At 33.7% G+C, this 18924-nt stretch overlaps 1 protein-coding gene across 4 annotated transcripts in view; it reads right to left on the reverse strand.

Moving 5' to 3' along the window:
* Positions 1-18924, reverse strand: part of LOC145254771 (ubiquitin carboxyl-terminal hydrolase 20-like) — a 123968-nt gene that overhangs the window by 21221 nt on the left and 83823 nt on the right. For all 4 annotated transcript variants that reach the window (XM_080113539.1, XM_080113541.1, XM_080113542.1 and 1 more), the window contains 7 exons: positions 16862-16931; positions 15250-15363; positions 10125-10203; positions 7109-7943; positions 4667-4755; positions 3110-3270; positions 3-107 (listed from right to left, as the gene is read on the reverse strand). In XM_080113539.1, the coding sequence (XP_079969665.1) occupies positions 3-107; positions 3110-3270; positions 4667-4755; positions 7109-7943; positions 10125-10203; positions 15250-15363; positions 16862-16931 (1453 nt within the window). The remainder of the gene's footprint in view (positions 1-2; positions 108-3109; positions 3271-4666; positions 4756-7108; positions 7944-10124; positions 10204-15249; positions 15364-16861; positions 16932-18924) is intronic.

Consider the following 18924-nt stretch of genomic DNA (forward strand, 5'->3'; position numbering starts at 1 on the left):
ACTTTTTACATTTGTCACAGCTGTACATATTATCTCCCTTTAATTCGTCAGCAGAAAAAAAAGCTGCTAAACAATCTTGTAAAGTGATCGTTGGTCCCACAAACCAGCTGGAAAAAAAATATTGAATTAAATAATACAGAAACATATATACCTGTTTATATTTATTTAAACATAATTACAATAAATTTTATAAAATTCATTGAAAAAATTATATAACAAATGTTGCACCAGGCCAAAATAGGTGGGATGGGATAGGGATTGTGTACCATCCTTTCGGTCTAATCTCTTAAACTAGTTCCAATCATCACAATACCACATTTACAACATAGATAATCCTACTTAGTGTCATCCCCGGGTTTTGACGATTTTATTTACAATTTGCATGTAAAATTTCAATACCATCATTTGGAGGTAAGGATTTCTACTAAAATCAGGCAATATATACAACAAAACAAAACGGAATACTAGATGGTTAGTAAGATCTTCCCAAATTGATCAAGATAAAAATGAGTTGTCACCAATTTCCAGTTCCGAGTAAGTTCCTAGGTGAGAGTAGGAATTATTGGGGGGGATGAAAAGAACAAGCATTCGTGATAAAGGAGGTGTCTTTTGAGAAAGTTGCCAGAGTAAGGACAAAACAAACATTGGAAGTGGGATCTCTAATAAACAAAAAGAAAATGGTCAAAGCTCATTTATACCAATAGCAAAGAGACTTTGCTAACTTTGACAAGGTCTAATGAGACCTTAGCTCTGCATGAGTGTGTTCCATGCATAGGCAGGGAACACATACTCAATCTGGATTCATCCAAACACACATAAGCTAGCGGCATGTATCCACCTGCTTTTAAACCGAACAGAGCGTAACCTCCTATCACATCTAATTTTGATTTAAGCTGATGTTTAAAATGCAAAATCAAATTGTAATCAGAAGGTGGCTTTCCTCCTCTCCCTATATACAAGCATGAAGTCATATATATATATACACACACACACACACACATATATATATATATATATATCTGTGTGTATGTGTGTGTGTAGCTCAATTGCCATATATATTTTCATAACTTACTACCTAGCTCTACTTTTATATTGAGCACTGTTGAAGTAAATACTGAAAATTTAAGCATAACATTATATCTTCGTATATTAATTTATGTGATTAAATAAAGTAATCATATATATATATATCTGATGCTTGGAAAATAGAATTAGATTCAACAAATATTTTGCCTTTTCACCAGCTTATGGGTATAAACATTTGCAATACATTTTATTTTTTTATGCTAATGTCATCATTCTGTATTTCCAGTTATCTTTACACCGAAAATTTGAAAATAACATGAAATACTCCCCATTTTCTTGTCTTCTATCATTTTATCATTTCCTGCTCACCCCTCTCTCTCATATCCATCGTTCTTCGTAGAAATTTAGTAAAAATTTCTAAAATCTAACTACAAGAGTTCATTTGATTTTATGTTTTATGTTGGTCTGCATTTTGTATTCATGTTTTTTTAGTTGCTTCATAGATATGCATATATGTGTGTACATGTATAGAACTTATCTGCATCAGAACAAAGCTGACATACTAAAGCAGATCTTGGACATACACATAAAAGAGCTCAATATTATTTAAGGTAAAATTTTATAATAATTAAAAATAATTGTAGTAGTGTTAAGATTATTCCCTTTAATCAATATATAATTTCAGAATACCGAGATGAATAGGATTCCAGATTATTGAATCCTGTGGTATCAAACAAGATGTAATATTTTGCTAATGACTTCTGAGGACATGCGCCTACATTGAAAATCCATGGGTTAAGGAAATTACTTAGAATCGTATTCTTTTTTCAAATAAATTTTGTTTTGAAAAATATAATTTTTCTGAATGAAATTTAAATATAAAAAAAAAAAATAAATAAATTTTATATATTAGTGGCCTGATAAGGCCACAGGGGAGACAACAGAAACGGTTAAACTGAAGCTAACCTGCCAGGACACTATATATACAATTGTAAGCGAATTAAGGCATATTTTATTGGTTTGAAAATATAGGTTCTTTTTTTTACCAACTGTCATAAAACTTTAACCACAGTTTTATAATCTTCAAACATCCTGCAAATTTTCATGTAGTTTCGTCCCATAGAATCAAAGATATGAGCATTTCAATATTCAGTTTGGCTACGAGCATAGGTATATTCACACGCACATATTTAAAAATGAAATACATATAAAATATGCATGAAGCAAATTACAATTTGGCTATCAGTATAGATATATATAATGGACTCTCCTGTCGATTTTAATACATGAGCTTCCATCACAACTAAGTTGCTCGGAAATCCACACAGATGATTTGTTTATGGTGGTGAAGACTTTGTGTAGAACCAACCACACTTTTTGGATTACTGCTAACCTTTGTCAGTGCAGATGACTGCCACAGGACAGAGTATACAGTAGACCATAGGTTTTTACATAAGAGTTTCCTTCTCCTAGATGCATGTCTTTACGAAGACTGGGGGTGTATCTCTCCCAGTGAATTAATGTACCCCAGATACCAACCTGGAAATGTCTATGATTCGGCATGGTACATACAGCGCGTAACCTTCCCAAATGGTCACCCATCTGGTACCGGCAGCAAATAGTTAATAAAACATGTTAAAAAACACTTTGAAAAAGAGTTAAAACATATTTAATATGAAAAGGAAACACTTAAGTAGGTAGTCCTTAATCCAGAGTTTCGAAGAAATACTTATAAGCTCTATCTCCTATTTGGTTTTATCAAGCTTTTACATCTGGTTGAGATTACTTTATATTTATAATATACTTTAGTTTTACCATCTTGGATCATTTTAGTAAATTTAATTGTAATTTTTATTTTATATATATATATATATATATATATACACACACATACACGTACGCATCATCTTTTGGGAAATTTTATAAGTTCCAAATCTCAGCAACTATGGATATGTTTATCTGTTGCTGAGGATGCTTTCATGAAATGAGGAGGAGGATTAACAGGAAGATGAGCATGGTTTAAATAAATATATTTTTATTTTGGAATAAGATAAAGATTTGTATCGGCTAAATAGCCACTGACCTTTTTATCCATGTGAGCATAGAAGCAATCCAGCCCTGGTTCACCTCTCCACACGCTCCACCTTTTGAGTTGGAACTCTGACTAGCATGCAACATGTGAAGGTGATCCTTGCTCGGAATTGGTAGAGACAAATCTTGAAATGTTTCTTTGGTTGTTGAAATCTGAAACAAAAACAAGTGTTACTAAATTATCAAAAGAAAAAAATGTCAAGAATCTGTGGACCATCAATGATCATTACAACTTGAACGAGTAATCAGAAGTTTTTGCGTTTTGACAAAAAATTAGCCAGGAATAGGTTTTACCAATTATGTATAACAAATCAACGCACAAAAAATTTGCAGCATCACACGCATGGCATAATCACGTTGACACACCGATCCTTGTCAGATCACCAAAGTTAAGCAATGTTGACCCTGGTTAGTACCAGATGGGTGACCATTTGGGAATTCTAGGCGCTGTATGTGCTCTCTGCTTATCTCGGCATTGTTTCCAGTCGTCCTGAACATACACTCCAGTTGCCACTGGTATTTAATAATGTTAACTCAGGAGAGATGTGGTTGGAGATTGTGCATCTCCTGTCACAAAAAAATTTCACGCGCAGGTGGATACCCATAGTCTGTCAAAAACTGAAGGAGCCTTGAATGTGTGTGTATATATATATATATATATATATATATATATATATATATATATATATATATATACTATTAATGTTTATTTTTAAGTATTTAAAATGGAGCCATCTATGTATAAATGTTTTTTAGAGTTAAGATGGCAAACAAGCCAAGCAAAGCAGTGTGGCCTTTTAACTTCAAACTAATTTCAACTGACTAGAGAGTGTGTCACGTATATCAACACTTTGAGTTATTTAATAGTTAACAGGTTGCCCGGCATTGCCCAGTTGTAAAATATGCATAATTATTATATTTTAATACAGAAACTGAGAAACGTGCATGCGAGTATTATTTTTTTCTAACCAGTTCACTTCTTGTAAGTAACAAAAAAAAAAAAATACTCGAGTCAAGATTGAAACCAAAACCTAAAGACAGTGAGTCAAGTACGATAACAATTAGACCAGCTTGACATGATTTTTACAAAGTGTCTTCAAACCTACTTATTAACTAAAGGAGGCTGCCATGTTTCATGGTTGCACATGCATGAAATAGTTGACAAACAGATAAAACTCTGATGACCCCCAAATACCAATTTTTACCCCTTAGCAGCCCTTTTTACCGTATGAAAGCTGATTAAGACGTTCTCCACATGTCTGAATACGTTATATACAAAATTTCAAGTCTAGATCAAAAATGTTGAGTATATAGGTTAAGAAATATCCTTACACACAGATCTCACTTTTATAGAAATATAGATTAATACAATACATATTGCAAACAAACCATTGAATAGAAGTTATTTTTCTTTTTACTCAAAGCTTGGGAAGTGCATGTCAAAAATAAAATTTATAAACATTAAAACACAAAAACAAAGAATGGGGAAAAAAAAATGAAGGTTTTCTCCCACCTACCAAATTAATAAACAAAATTAAATGTGCCTTACCCGTTCACAGGTTAAACATTGAACAGAACTCAAAAGTTTTCCATCAAATATATCTGATATCACACTCTGATGTGCAGGTGGTCGTTTGCCTTGAAATAAAAAAAAAACAAAACTTTTTTTAAATGTAACATCTCACAGAAAAAAAAGACAAGATTTAGTAATTTAGATTCTAAAATTATTTAATTTTAATTATTATCAAAAAGAAAAATAAGACAGATAATTAAAAAAAAAGTCCTTGGCTTGGAGAAAAGGAAATCTAATTTTGGATTTCTCTATATAAACTTAATGTGATGATCGAATTTTTCAGCATTTATTTCAATAGTGCGCAATAGATTAGCAAAGCTTCATAATAAAATGGTCTGGTGAGATTGAGAAGCAAATGATTGTATATATTTTTTTATATTTTTTGTGGTACAATACGTTCATATGACTACATATAGACCATATTTATTTTTAAACATAATGAATTAAAAAATAAAAAGGTCTAGCTAACCAGTTTTGAACAACATCTAAGTAAATTGCGATATATCCAGACAGCTGGCGAGATGGTCCAGGGGTAAGGGTTTAGGCTCATTACCGTTGGGTCCCGATTTTGAATCTTGCTAGATACAGCCACTCTGATGAGTCGTAGACGACGAAACATGTGTCAGTGGATAATTACATTTTAAAAATAATATATATACCGCTCCCCATGTGGGGGTACCAAATTGGTTAAAAGGGAAAATTATTCCCAACTCGCATTTAGGTAAAAATGCACTTTCGTAAATAATTGAATTCATTCAAAACATATCGCTAAAAAACCAAAAACAAAACAACATCTAAGTAAATCGCGATATATCCAGACAGCTGGCGAGATGGTCCAGGGGTAAGGGTTTAGGCTCATTACCGTTGGGTCACGATTTCGAATCTTGCTAGATACAGCCACTCTGATGAGTCGTAGACGACGAAACACGTGTCAGTGGATAATTACATTTTAAAAATAGTATATATATATATATATATATATATATATATATATATACATACATACATACACAGAGTTTTGTTGTTGATTTATTTTAAACGATGTTAAGGTTATCGTCTCCACCTTGGAGATCCAGTGTTTCCTTAGAAAGTCGCTCTTTTTTTATTTGGAAGTATTTATTATTTTTTAATAAAGTTTTTAAAAAAATAATAAATATATATATATATATATATATATATATATATATATATATAGAGAGAGAGAGAGAGAGAATTGAATAAACTACAATATTTATTAATCCATCAAAACTTTAAATGAGCAATTATAATAAAGAAAGAATAAACATTAGTAAACTTCATATATATATATATATATATATATATATATATATATGTGCGTGTGTATTTTTCTGTGGAAATATTCTATATTCACTTGTATTTCCTTTTTATATATACCAATCCTTATTTAAGAAGCTCAATGTAATTACAGAGTATATAATGAATGAATGACTATATAATGAATGACAAGTCTATATTTAAAATTTCATGATGTTGACCATCTTACAATTTATTCTTTTAATCCAGTTGACACAATTCTTGACAGTATCTGTTTCGTAGCACAAAATCGATCACTTAATTATTACATTAATCAGTGAATCTATTTTGCCCTTAACTCATCAGAAGAAATAGCAACAACCAATCCACCAAAAGAAAATGAAATGCGTTGGGACATGATGGAAAAATCTGAAAATTGGAAGAGAAGTTGCAAATACCTTACATTATGCCATTCTAAATTTAGAAATAAAGGATAAACCTTAGTAAACTAATAATTTATTGTTCGATTGAAGAAAAGTGAAAGCCTCTTCATTTTTTTTTAAATCCTTTATTTCTCACTTATAAAACAGTGACTTAATGCTACATTCCAGTATAAACAATAAACTGCCATATTAGCTAGTTTGCTTTGTTTTACAGCATATTAACCACCTATGCGTTATTTAATACAGTGTAAAGTTGTCAAACAATTTTATAGGTAGGATGATGATTTATATTCAGAATTCATTGCATGGAAAACATTACTCTTAGAAGAAAATTTCTCAGTGAGAATGGGAACGTTAATCTTTGAAAACATTATTTCCAGAAGATATTAGATATCCAGAAAGCAATGTACAAAGAGAAAAGAGGCATTATGCTCAGATAACACTACTCCTTGGGACACGCTATGCCTTGGCAATCTTTGTTTTCAACATGATTGACTCAACCACCATCTTCTAGTATCTATTTAGAGGGGAAAAAAATAAGAAGATTTTGATTTTTTGTTTTTTTTTAAGAATCAGATTCCTTTCTATAAATATAATTGTATATTTTATTATATTTACTGTTTACCATGCGTAGTACTAGCCTTCAATAAAATACTTTACACATCAAGTCTCCTTTTTACTTAAAGATCCCCCACATAATAACCCCTCGTGCAAACATTACCTTTGTCGGATAATTTGGAAGATTGCTGTTTACTTTCCGACTGCGTTTGCAATTTCCCATGTAACGTTGGCGGCAGATTCTTCACTTTACTTGAATGTTGTTCTGCATCACTGACAGCATCCTGAAACTCTGCAGCAGAATTATAGCCGGTTACCATCGCATTGGCTAGTGTCGCACCCTCTTCCTGTCCTGCCGGAGAGGTATACGAGCCACCTACCATGAGAGCCTCAGTCTGTTTACAGCGCAAATTGGCAGAATCTTTCATCTCCTTTGTGCAACTCGTGATGTTCGCCTGTACGAACCCCTCTTTGCTCATCACGGGAGACGTGACACTGTTGTTGCTGCTGTTGCTATTTTTTAGCGACTCAATCTGCTGATCGGTCAGGTTTCCAAGGATAACCTCTTTTTGATTTTTCAAAAAATTGTTAAAGTTAGTGTCACTTTCGTTATTATCTTGACCGCTATTATTATTATTACCAAAATGGTCGTTATCTTTGTTGCTGATCTGCATGTGTTCGTTGATGTCCTCACTGCCTTCGTCTCCAGACAGGTTCACTTCTGGAGTGCCCCCACGCTCACTACTGTGGATCGAGTCACACGTCTCGTAGTCCGATTGGCTGCTGGATGAGTCTATCGATGATTGCCTCTCATGGTCGTTCATATAGGGCTTCTCTAATGGGATCGCTGAAGATGGCAATGCTTCGTGGCACAAAAGAGCTGCCGTTGTAGTTGACGGAATAAGAGAACCGTTATTTCTGGAGTCCCAATCAATAAGTTGCTGTTTAAGTTCTTCATGAAGTTGGTCCATAAAACAACGGAGAAATTCTTGGGTGTCCTGAAATGAAAAATTATATTTCGTATTCTTAAAAGTGCATTTTGTTTTTTGCTTAATTCATTTTTATTTAGAATTCGACTTAAAAAAAAAAAAAAAAAAAAAAAAAAAAATTAAAAAAGTTTTTTTAAAAATTCCAAAAAATTTTTTATGATAAACATACCTGTCACAGAACAAAGATGCCATATTCCAAAATTCACATTAAAAAAAAAAAAAAAAAAAAAAAAAACTACTTGATCAATTTAATTAAGGAAATCATATTTCATGACTAGGGAGACGAGAGCCAGGAACCACCATATTGTTTTAGAATGTGTTCAAATTCAAGGGTAACAATTCAATTTGACTACCGAGATTTTGTTTGTATTCAAAATAATTAAAACTTTTTGTATCACTAAAAATCATAAATCTTGGTTTTCTTAAAAAAAAAAAAACTTTATCAATTAATGTGATTTTTGGAATATGACATTTTTTGTTCCATGACGAGTACGTACATAATAATCAAACTACCGCAATACTACAAGCAAAAGGATATATACATGTTAGAAACTGGCACATTCTTTTATTGTTTCATAATCGGCATTTGAAAGATAACCATACAAATATAATACACCCACGGCTGGAGAAAAATGTAAAAGAAAAATAAACAAAAACAATGAGGATTTCTAACAAACATTTAATTAAATTGCTTTTCTTCAAACTATTGTCCTCATCATTGTTAATATTACTTTTCAACATGTTCTCCTGCCTTCTTCAAGTTTATTGTTCGCTTATGTATGAATATATTTTTTTCTGTATTTGAATGATTGTTTTCATTTATCATATTCATATATCATGCTGTGAATGACGTCCAACTTATGTTATTTTGATTTAAACTTAAAACACACATATATATATATATATATATATATATATATATATATATATATATATATATATTCATGTGAAATCTTTTTATTATTTTTCTTTTGCCTCCTGTTCCTCTTACCTCACCTTTTTTTTAACCAAGTAAGATCTTTGACTTGTAGTTTCATTAAATACTTTTATATGCAAAATCCGATCCTGCATTTTGCTAATTCCTGCCCTCTGATGAGAAGGAGAGTATTTCTTCGAAACTCTGCAGATTAAGGACTATCCACTTATCTTGTGCTTCTTTTTTTAAAATTAAATATGTTTTTAACTCTTTTTCAAGATGTCTTTTAACATGTTTTATTAATCATTTGTTCATATTATAAGCTCTATTTCCTTTTCGGTTTTATTGAGCTTTTTACATCTGGCTGAGTTTATTTTACTTGTAAATATTAACTCTTTAATATTTATAATATATTTTAAGTTTACCATTTTGATTACCTTAGTAAACTTATTGTAACTTTTATTTTTATTTTATATATATATATATATATATATATATATATATATATATATATATATATCCACAAATATATGAGCCTAAGTCTAGTATGATAGGATATGACGAAATTGATTTTCATCAATAAAATTTGTATGGTTAGAAGATATGCAAGTATATATAATATTAAATTATTTTATTTTAAAATTAGTATTTATTTTGACATAAAAAACTGAAAGTGTAAATTGTAACCATAAATGATAACACCATGAATACCAAATATTTGAAATTCAAAAAAAAAAAAAAAAAAACTTCTTTTTAAAATAAACATTTATTTACCTTAAAATATGAAGCAAGCTTTCGACTTGACTCGATTTTTGTCAAGCAAATTTTTTTTTAAATAATTTTTTTTTTCCTTTGAGATATAAACATCTCTCCTGAAACATTATGCTGTGAAGAACACATTTAACTTTGATGCAATGGTTACCTGTGCAAACTGAGCTCAGCATGATGAGTTCGAGTTCTGTTAAAGTCATTGTATCACTTTCATTAATACCTTTGAGCAAGTTTTACCCCCCCCCCGGTTATGGACGAAAAAGTAGGGTAAACTAGACTGTCAAATCTTGGTAGAGTAAACTAGTCTAGAAGAAAACCTCAGAAAAAAAAAAAAAAAAAATCAGGAATATATTTTCATTTCGTCATGGGTACGTACATCATATAGATTTTTCTTTATTTTTGGTTTTTAATAGAAGGGGAATTTTGGACAAGAATCCCACCCCCCACTTCATTTTTAAAATAAAATAATGAGATCATTTAAAATTGAAAATAAGATAACATACTTGTTGCGTATAACCTCTAAACATTGGATGAACAGCTTTAATCCCATTAGCAATGCCACTAGGAACAACATAACTGGGTCTGAAAAAAAAAGTCACAAACGTGAATCAAAATTGTTTAATAGTGGCAGATAAGCAAAAAAGTTTGCAAGGAAACTCACAATCTTTACATACATCTTCAGGTTTTAAACATTAGAGTTTTTAAAATGCAAACAAGTCTTCCTGGTTGAATTTGTTCCTTTAGTTTTTTTTTTCTTACTAATCGATCATTAGTTTTGGAGTAAAAGTAAAAATTAATTTTTCATATCTTGTATGAGTCACCATTGGCTTCGTGTATTGTGAAGAGTTATTTAAAACAGGGAGGTAAATCCCTTAACAGATTGTACTCCCAGATAACGTGAAAGCCCCCCCTCTCCCCATGTTAAGAAAAACTTTCTAATAACATTTAGAAAGCCATTCTTAACATGAGTGGGAGGGTAACTATTCTGAATTTTCACCTAACCAGCAATACAAGCAAAGGTAGACCAAGTAGAAATTGATTAAAAATATTTATATAGAAATAAGACATTTAACTTCCTGTCTATTATTTTAACACATACATTAAAAAGGTACTAATAATAAATTAATTAAATATTTCACAATCATTTTTATATTACAAGTTTAACTATTTTTTTAATAGCAAGGAAAACAAATATTTTAAAACCCAATCACTTCCCTTGCCGTGATAGGTATGTACGTTAAAGGTATTAGGGTATTCTTAATATATAGACTTTTAGAGTTGCTGCAATAACAAACTGACTTATCTCCCTTGGTTTATATAACTCTCAAATATTAGTTTTTTTGTTTAAATTCAATTTTCACCCGAAACAAGGCACAGTGCCACTTTAAAGTAGGGGGCTACTATCGGGGACATAAGTTGCAGGGGTATTATGAAGGGAGATGAGTGGCAAGATGTCTGTTCACATTACACTTGAACTTCTGCATGTCAGTACAGTTGGGAAAGCAGAAACTCGGAAGCGAGTTCCAAAGTCTAGTAGTTCTGGGGAAGAAACTGTTGAAGTAGGTTTTCTTACACCTAGGGATCTCTGAAGAGGTGGGATTTAGCTGCTTGTCGGATTTGTCGGGGGTGTTTACGTCGAGGGGGTACAAGTGCTTGCAGTTCGGCAGAACATTCACCATTAAATTACTTATAGAACAGACAGAGGGATGCAACATTTCGTCGATGGAACAGAAACTGAAGTCTAGATGACACTTCAGGACCTATCAGGTTGGCGACTCTTTTGAACCCTGTCAAGAAGTGTGAGATAAGTAGCGGATGCACCAGCCCAAATGTGACAACAGTACTCCATACATGGGTGAATGGTGGCCTTATAGAGGTACAGGATACTTTCAGCCGTAAGTAATTTTCTAGCACGGTAGAGAGAGTCCACCTTCTTTGCAGCAGCCTTGGCAATGCTCTCAATGTATTTACTCCAGTTCATGTTCCCTGTAAACGTTAGGCCGAGGAGTTTAAAAGAAGTACTTTCAGGTAATGTGTTCTTGGCCATTGCTATTGGTGGTAGAGAAGCTTTCTTGTAGTTATTGAAGGAAACAAGCTTAGTCTTGGCAGCATTGAATGTGACCATCCATTTTTGTCCCCATTCTACTACAGGTCACCTCTAGTGTTTCTGCCATTTCCTTAGATATATGGTCATTTGTTTTCTCCTCGTGCCTGCTATAGAGTGTGGTGTCATCAGCAAATATACCCATCTCAGAAACAATTTTATCAGGGAGGTCACTTATGAATATCAAGAATAATAAAGGTCCAAGGATAGACCCCTGAGGTACTCCTGCATTTATATTATTTAGATGTACGACCATCGAGGACAACCTGGATTTTTCTCTTAAGGATTTAATTGCATTATGTATTCTTCCAGTGATACCATATGATCTAATTTTCCTTAAAAGACCATCGTGCTATACCTTGTCAAAAGCCATAGATATATCTAGGGCTACCGCTCTACCCTCCCCTGTTTTGTCAGTATATACGTTCAGAGATTACAGTTAGGATATCTGCTTTGGAACGGGCTTGCCTAAATCCATATTGACTGTCAGTCAGGAGTTTAGCAGCTGTAAGATGATGGACTAGTAAAAAGGACGTGTCCTCCATAGTATCAGACCTGACCGAATGGTTAATTGCATAGACAGATTCATACCATCTAAAAAATTCCAACAAAAACCTAACAGCCAGCCATGGTTCTCCCCAGAATGTGCTGCTGCCATCGCACACAGAAATCACTTTTTCCATAGCTACCAACGTAATAGATGTACTGAGACTAAAGCTGCTTTCAGGAACGCCAGCAACCACTGTAAAAGAGTAATAAAAAAAAAAATGGAAGAGAGCTATATGCTCAGTCCGTTAAATCCAAGGTAGCTGATCAGCAGCTTGGTTCCCACCAGTTTTGGCAAATAACAAATAGGTTCCTGAACAGAAGCGTGCGTTCTATCCCAACAATTATCAATGGACCAGAGGTCATTTCATCAGCATCAGACAAGGCCAAACTATTTGCCAAGAACTTTGCAGCTAATTCTACCCTATGCGACGAAGGCCATCAACTCCCCATATTTCCTCCTATAACACAGAACATGCTAGGTAACATACAAATATCTGTGCATGAGGTCGCCAAGCTAATCAAGAACCTTGATTCCAGTAAAACAACTGGCCCTGACGGCATCCCAATTATAGTGTTAAAAAAGCTTCAACCAGAACTTGCTTCCATACTTACAAAACTGTTTAAGTGTTGCCTTAACGAGAAGTGCTTTCCAACACCCTGGAAAACCTCATCAGTATGCTCTGTATTTAAGAATTCAGGTGATAAGTCATCTCCCTCTCAGTACAGACCAATAAGTCTCCTGTGTGTCATTTAAATGGAGAAATAGTCAGCCACCTCAACAGAAATAACCTTCTTAGTGACACGCAATATGGTTTCTGTTCTGCAAGATCTACCGCAGATGTGCTAATGGTTATATCCCACAGGATTAGTGAATCTCTTTGCAAAGGCTTCCTTTCTAGGGCAATTGCTCTTGACATATCAAATGCCTTCGATAAGGTATGGCATAAAGGCCTACTTCAGAAGATTTCCAGCTACGGTATAACTGAAAATGTTTTCTCAATCATTAAATCATTTTTCTCTGATAGGCTCATAAGAGTAGTGGTCGCTGGACAAAAATCAGAGGCCTACAGTATTAATGCTGGAGTCCCTCAGGGGTCCATCCTGGGCCCAACTCTCTTCCTGAGCTACATCAATGACCTCCCTTAACACATACTTAAATCATTCGTTGACATCTATGCTGATGACACGACCATCTATGGCAACACATCAAAGACTGTAAATGGCAAAGTTCTCTCTGATTCTCTATCCTCTGATCTCGAGCACGTGATTCAGTGGAGGAAGAGGTGGCTGGTTACCTTTAATGCATCTATCTTTACATCATCAACGCTCTGATCCCCATCTGGCATCAATTGAAATGGATGGCTCTAGTCTAGGAGAAGCCCCATGTTTTGACAAGCTTTTGGGCTTGACCATTACTCCTGATCTAAAATGGAACACGAACACCAAGGTTGCTGGAAAGATGGTGGGATCCTTCTACCGCTCCAGAAGATATCTCACTACTGATGCAATTCTCTATCTCTATAAACGCCAAGTACGTCCAAGGATGGAATACTGCTGCCATATCTGGGCAGGAGCTGCTAAAAACAGCCTATTCTGCCTTGAGAGAGTACAAAATATACTTTGTGGGGGATGCCCTTTTCTCTTCCCTGCAACATCTTTCCCACAGAAGAGACATTGCAAGCTTATCTTTGTTTTATCATTATTTCCATGGCAGGTGCTCGTCTGAGCTCCAATCTCTGGTCCCCCCCTCGCCAATCTTTTACGAAAAACACCCGTCTAACTGAAACCACTGTCAAAAATTTTCCCCACTCTTTATCTGTGCCTAAATCAAAACGTAGATTCCATGAACAAAGCTTCTTTTTTAGAACTGCACGCCTGTGGAACTGTTCCGTCTGCCTGCTTCCCACCTGACTACAACCTGGATGTCTTCAAGTTCAACGTAAACAAATTCCTGATGAACCGCCCCCTTAAGTAGACACTTTATTAAATCTCCACACTAACATACTGTACATGCAATGACCCTTATCTCTGAGTGGCTTCCGGGCCTTGATAAGTGGTGACCACCTTGTAAAAAAAAAAAAAAATGAAAAATATATACATATATATATATATATATATTTTGACGAAAAGCGAGAGAAGGCTAATGGAGCAATAATTTAATGGGTCAGTTCTTTCGCCAGGATTCTTGAAAACTGGTACCACGGAAGCAGTTTTCCAGCAGTCAGGAAAGCAAGATTTGTTGAGGCATTTGTTATAAAGTTTAGAGAGAACTGGAGCAACCTCAGCGGAGCATTTTTTTAATAGCACAGCTGGGATGAGATCGGGTCCACATGCTTTTGAGGTGTCTAGATTTTTATGATACCATGCACCTGAGAAGGGGTGATTTTCAAATCATCTAGTGTGGCATCTGTCCACAAAGGAAAGTCAAAGAGGGAATGGTGTGCTGGGTCCAATGTGGAGTTAGAGGCAAACCGACTGGCAAGACGGTTAGCCTTCTTCGTCGCCATGCAAACCTCATGATTGTTTGATAGTGGGAGAATCGTTGACTGCCCATTATTTACTACACTGTTATAGATTTTCCAAAAATCACGGGTTCCTAATTTCTGTGCTTCAATGTGTTTCAGTGTATTCTGTCTTAGCTGTCGCTCTGGCCAACGTACTCAGAAAAATGATAAAAATAAATTTTATTCTTAATCAAAATTCTATTTGATAAGTTTTTCTAATTTTGGTAGACTTATTTTTGCACAATACGTAAGGATAAAGAATTTTTATTTGGAAATGCGATTTTCATGTGTTTTTAGATGTATAAGCACTGAAAATCTTGTTATGTTTAACAATGTTTGCTTAAAAAAAATATGCTGCCTAAAAATATATACACACACAGATAATCGGCAATTTTTAAATCATTTAAAAAATTCTCTTCCCCAAGCTTTTGAAAATTATTTTAAAACTAAATTAAAATAAATAAAACCAACCTTTTCTTGTGCCAAATCTCCGAGATAAGACGCAGGTAATGTCGAGATAACATCGGATTTCGGTCAGGTCGAACAAATCCAGAACAATCAAGGAAAAATCGAGTCAAGGGAGGACTAAAAAGCAAACAATAATAAATTTGTTTGACCATATGTTCTTGTGAATCATTGAAAAATTACAAAAAAAAAACTAAAGCAAAAAAAAAAAAAAAAAATAGAAGGGGGGGAGGCTTTTGGGTGAAAGTTGTATATCGTCCCTCGATAATGATCACAGGTTATTGATCAGCCATTTTTTTTCTCATAATCAGGATCCTGATACACCTCATAGATCAACTGGCTTTAAAATCAACATGGATTAAAACAATATTTTTGAAGCAATTAGCCTGATCTTTCCACCCGTGAATCAAACACAATCATTTCTGTATACTTAATATTTTTATACTACCATACTTTTTCACGGAACTGTGAAAATATACATTTGTTTTGTTTTATAGCATATAAACTGTTTTGGGGTTATTTAATGTCAAATCCAGTCATTTTGGAAAAAGTTTTTACGTTTCAAATTCTTCAAATACTTATAGCATTTGGTTTGGTTGTTTTGTAGAGGAAAACTGAAGTTTTTGTTTTTTTGAAGAATATGATTAGGTTTTGCAAAGCAAAAGAAAAAAAGAATAGCATCAATGTTTAGTGCATTTTAAGTCAGGATGCCAGTATCTTCAGGCAGCCTCATCTGGTAGCACACTGTGAAAATCTAGGAGTTATTGAAGTAGTAGCTGGCCTGGTTATAAGAAAAAAAAAGGGGGAGTATGAGAAGTTGTGAGTAAAATGAAGGGTATGGTTAGAGGATCTACAATGTTGTTACAGAAATATTCAAATCTGTAGATGATCACTAGGGATATCACAACAGCATATTCTGTTCATTGTTTTGATTCGAGTGTGTATATCTTGCATGCTTTTATTTAGAGCGATGTGGTTCTCGGTTGATTAACTGTGTCTAACTGTATCAGATATATACTCGAGTCAAAACAATGATAAGAATATGCTGTTGTCATAGCCATAATAATCACAAACTTGACAAATAAAATCATAAAATAGGTTATATGAAAGGCTGGAAACTTGGTACAGTTGTGAATTGTTTTATGAGTGAACAGAAAGCACTAGATAAAAGTAATCACAGAGTTTTAAAATCGATAGTTCAGATCCTGAAAGTGAGAATAATTGAGTAAGAAATAGATGAGATAAGCACAGATGAAATGCAGTCTCGTTTTCTGTGTGTACGTGCCAAGACAAATGCAAAAGAAGTAAGAAGAAGAGTGTGTATCTATCTAGAAAAAGGTTTTTGCCAGGGTTCTAAAATGAGGTTATTTAGTGGGCTTCATGTAAACTAGAGAAAAATGAGTTGGTGAAGGCTGTTCAAGCAATGTATAGAAATGTTCAAAGTCATGTTAAAATTAACAGATGATGATGATGATGATGATGATACTACGTGTTTATTATTTTTAGTTCAGTTTTATTTTATAATAGAATAAAAAAAAAAAAAAAAGAAAGATGGGAAAAAAAAAAGAAAAAGGAAATGAGAAAAAAGAAAAAGAAAAAAAAAACGGGAAATGATTACCAATTTGACAATGCTTGTAGAGCAGCATTCATATAACAGGTGTTGCCCAAATTCTGTAAACCCGTGAGACCTACAAAAGGCAATTATATCAAATTAATAAAAAATAAGATAACAAAATCTAATCAAAATTTACAAGAAACAAAACCAAAACATTTTTCTTTAGAAATATGAAGGTATTCATTGTTTTATTGCTCTCAAAACGATTGTCACCAAAATCAACTCAGTACGATTTGGTTGGGTGTGTCTGTTTTGTGACATGTGAACCCCTTTTTGGGTTATGTAATGCCAACAAACAATACTTAGCAGGATCGATTCATTGAACACACGTTGTTATTTTACCCATAACCTTTCTGAATGGTATTACAAAGCAAGTGAATATGATTGGCACAGATTTGAACCCCACCCGATACTTAAAACAAAATACGAACTGCATCATCGTCAGCATATCCGGACATGTTACGTAAACAATCAGAAAGATCACTAAAAGGAAACTAACGTTTGAGATGTTATGAAGTGTGCGCCGTTTGACCTTTAAACGATAACTGATTGGTGTTATCGGAGGACAATGCTAACAGGTGTACACAGTGTAACAAAGAGTGATAGAAAGATGAGGAAAGAAATTGCATGCAGGTAACCAAAGTGAAGAGGTCACACACTCTGCTTTTCAAAAAGACTAGCAGGGATGCGCCCGGCGTTGCTCGGTTGTAAAATATGGTTAAATATGATATTTTAATAAAAGAAAAAAAAAAAAAACAGAACTTGGGTATTATCTTATTCCATTCCATAGCTCTTGAGCCCCTGGGGGGGGGGGGCATAAACCATCTACAACTTTTGTAGATGTTTTTGTAGCGAGGAGTTCTTTTTTACGGGTGGGGGTGCTGGCCCCACACCCAACCTTCCCAGAAGGTACATACAGCACCTAGCCTTCTCAAATGGTCACCCATCTGGTACTGGCCAGGCTCAACGTTGCTTAACTTTGGTGATCTGGCGAGAACCGGTGTGTCAACGTGATTGTGCCATATCTTATAGTGTTATTAAAAGAAAAAAAAAAAAAATGCCACGTGCTGGGGGTGAACTTGCAAAAGTTAAGTTAGTAAGTGAACACTATTGATTAGACCAAGATGACAGCAACGTTATCACGTTGCAAATTTAGCTTTTTAAAATGAAACAACGAATCAACCATTCGCACATGCACGATTAACAAACAGCATCGAAGCAAAGATTTTTTTATCTGACCGCCTTCTTTAAGCAAAACATTCTACATGAAATAATTGACGATTTTTTTCTAATTTTTCAATATGTATCCAAGAGATCATTCTTTCAAATGGTACCTGGTTCAAGCCAATTCAATGTGGATATCAAAAGTTTTTAGCAGACAAACAAACACACTAATGCACAGACAACCGAGATTTATCACTGAGAGTTATGAGATGACCAAGAAAAGATTGGACTGAATTAAAGAGAAAAGTAAAGAACTAGTTGTTAAAACTGGAAAAGAAAAGGACAATATATTCTAGTAAAACATGACAAATTTATAACTTAAAATATTGCAGCATTAAGAATTGAGTATATAATGTTATAAATTGAATTTTAAAAAATGAATGCTGCAATATTTTAAGTTATAAATTCATTATATTTTTTACTAGAATATCTTGTCCTTTTCTTTTCCAGTTTTAACAACTAGTCCTTTACTTTTATCCATATACAGTACTGTTTTGCTGTTTCACAGCTCATGAGTGCGGCTAGACAGGCAGCTACTTCAAGCCAGGATTGAAACCCAACCACCTGTACGACAGTCAAGGCTCCTAACCATTACGCTAATCGGCAACTGCTGCGCGATCCGTGAATTAACGATGCTTTGACATTGGTGTGTGTATATATATATATATTTATTTATTTATTGATATATATATATATATATATATATATATATATATCTTCAGAGTTGTGAGTCTGAAGTTTAAGGAAAAATCAGATTCAAATTCCGGTTATTAGTGAATATCAGAAGAATTTAAAATAAGTCTGAATTTTTGTAATCCTATACTTTCTGACTTCGTAACCCT

The sequence above is a fragment of the Euprymna scolopes genome, chromosome 30 (assembly GCF_053919585.1).
Source record: "Euprymna scolopes isolate OS-2025 chromosome 30, ASM5391958v1, whole genome shotgun sequence".
NCBI lineage: Eukaryota > Metazoa > Mollusca > Cephalopoda > Sepiida > Sepiolidae > Euprymna > Euprymna scolopes.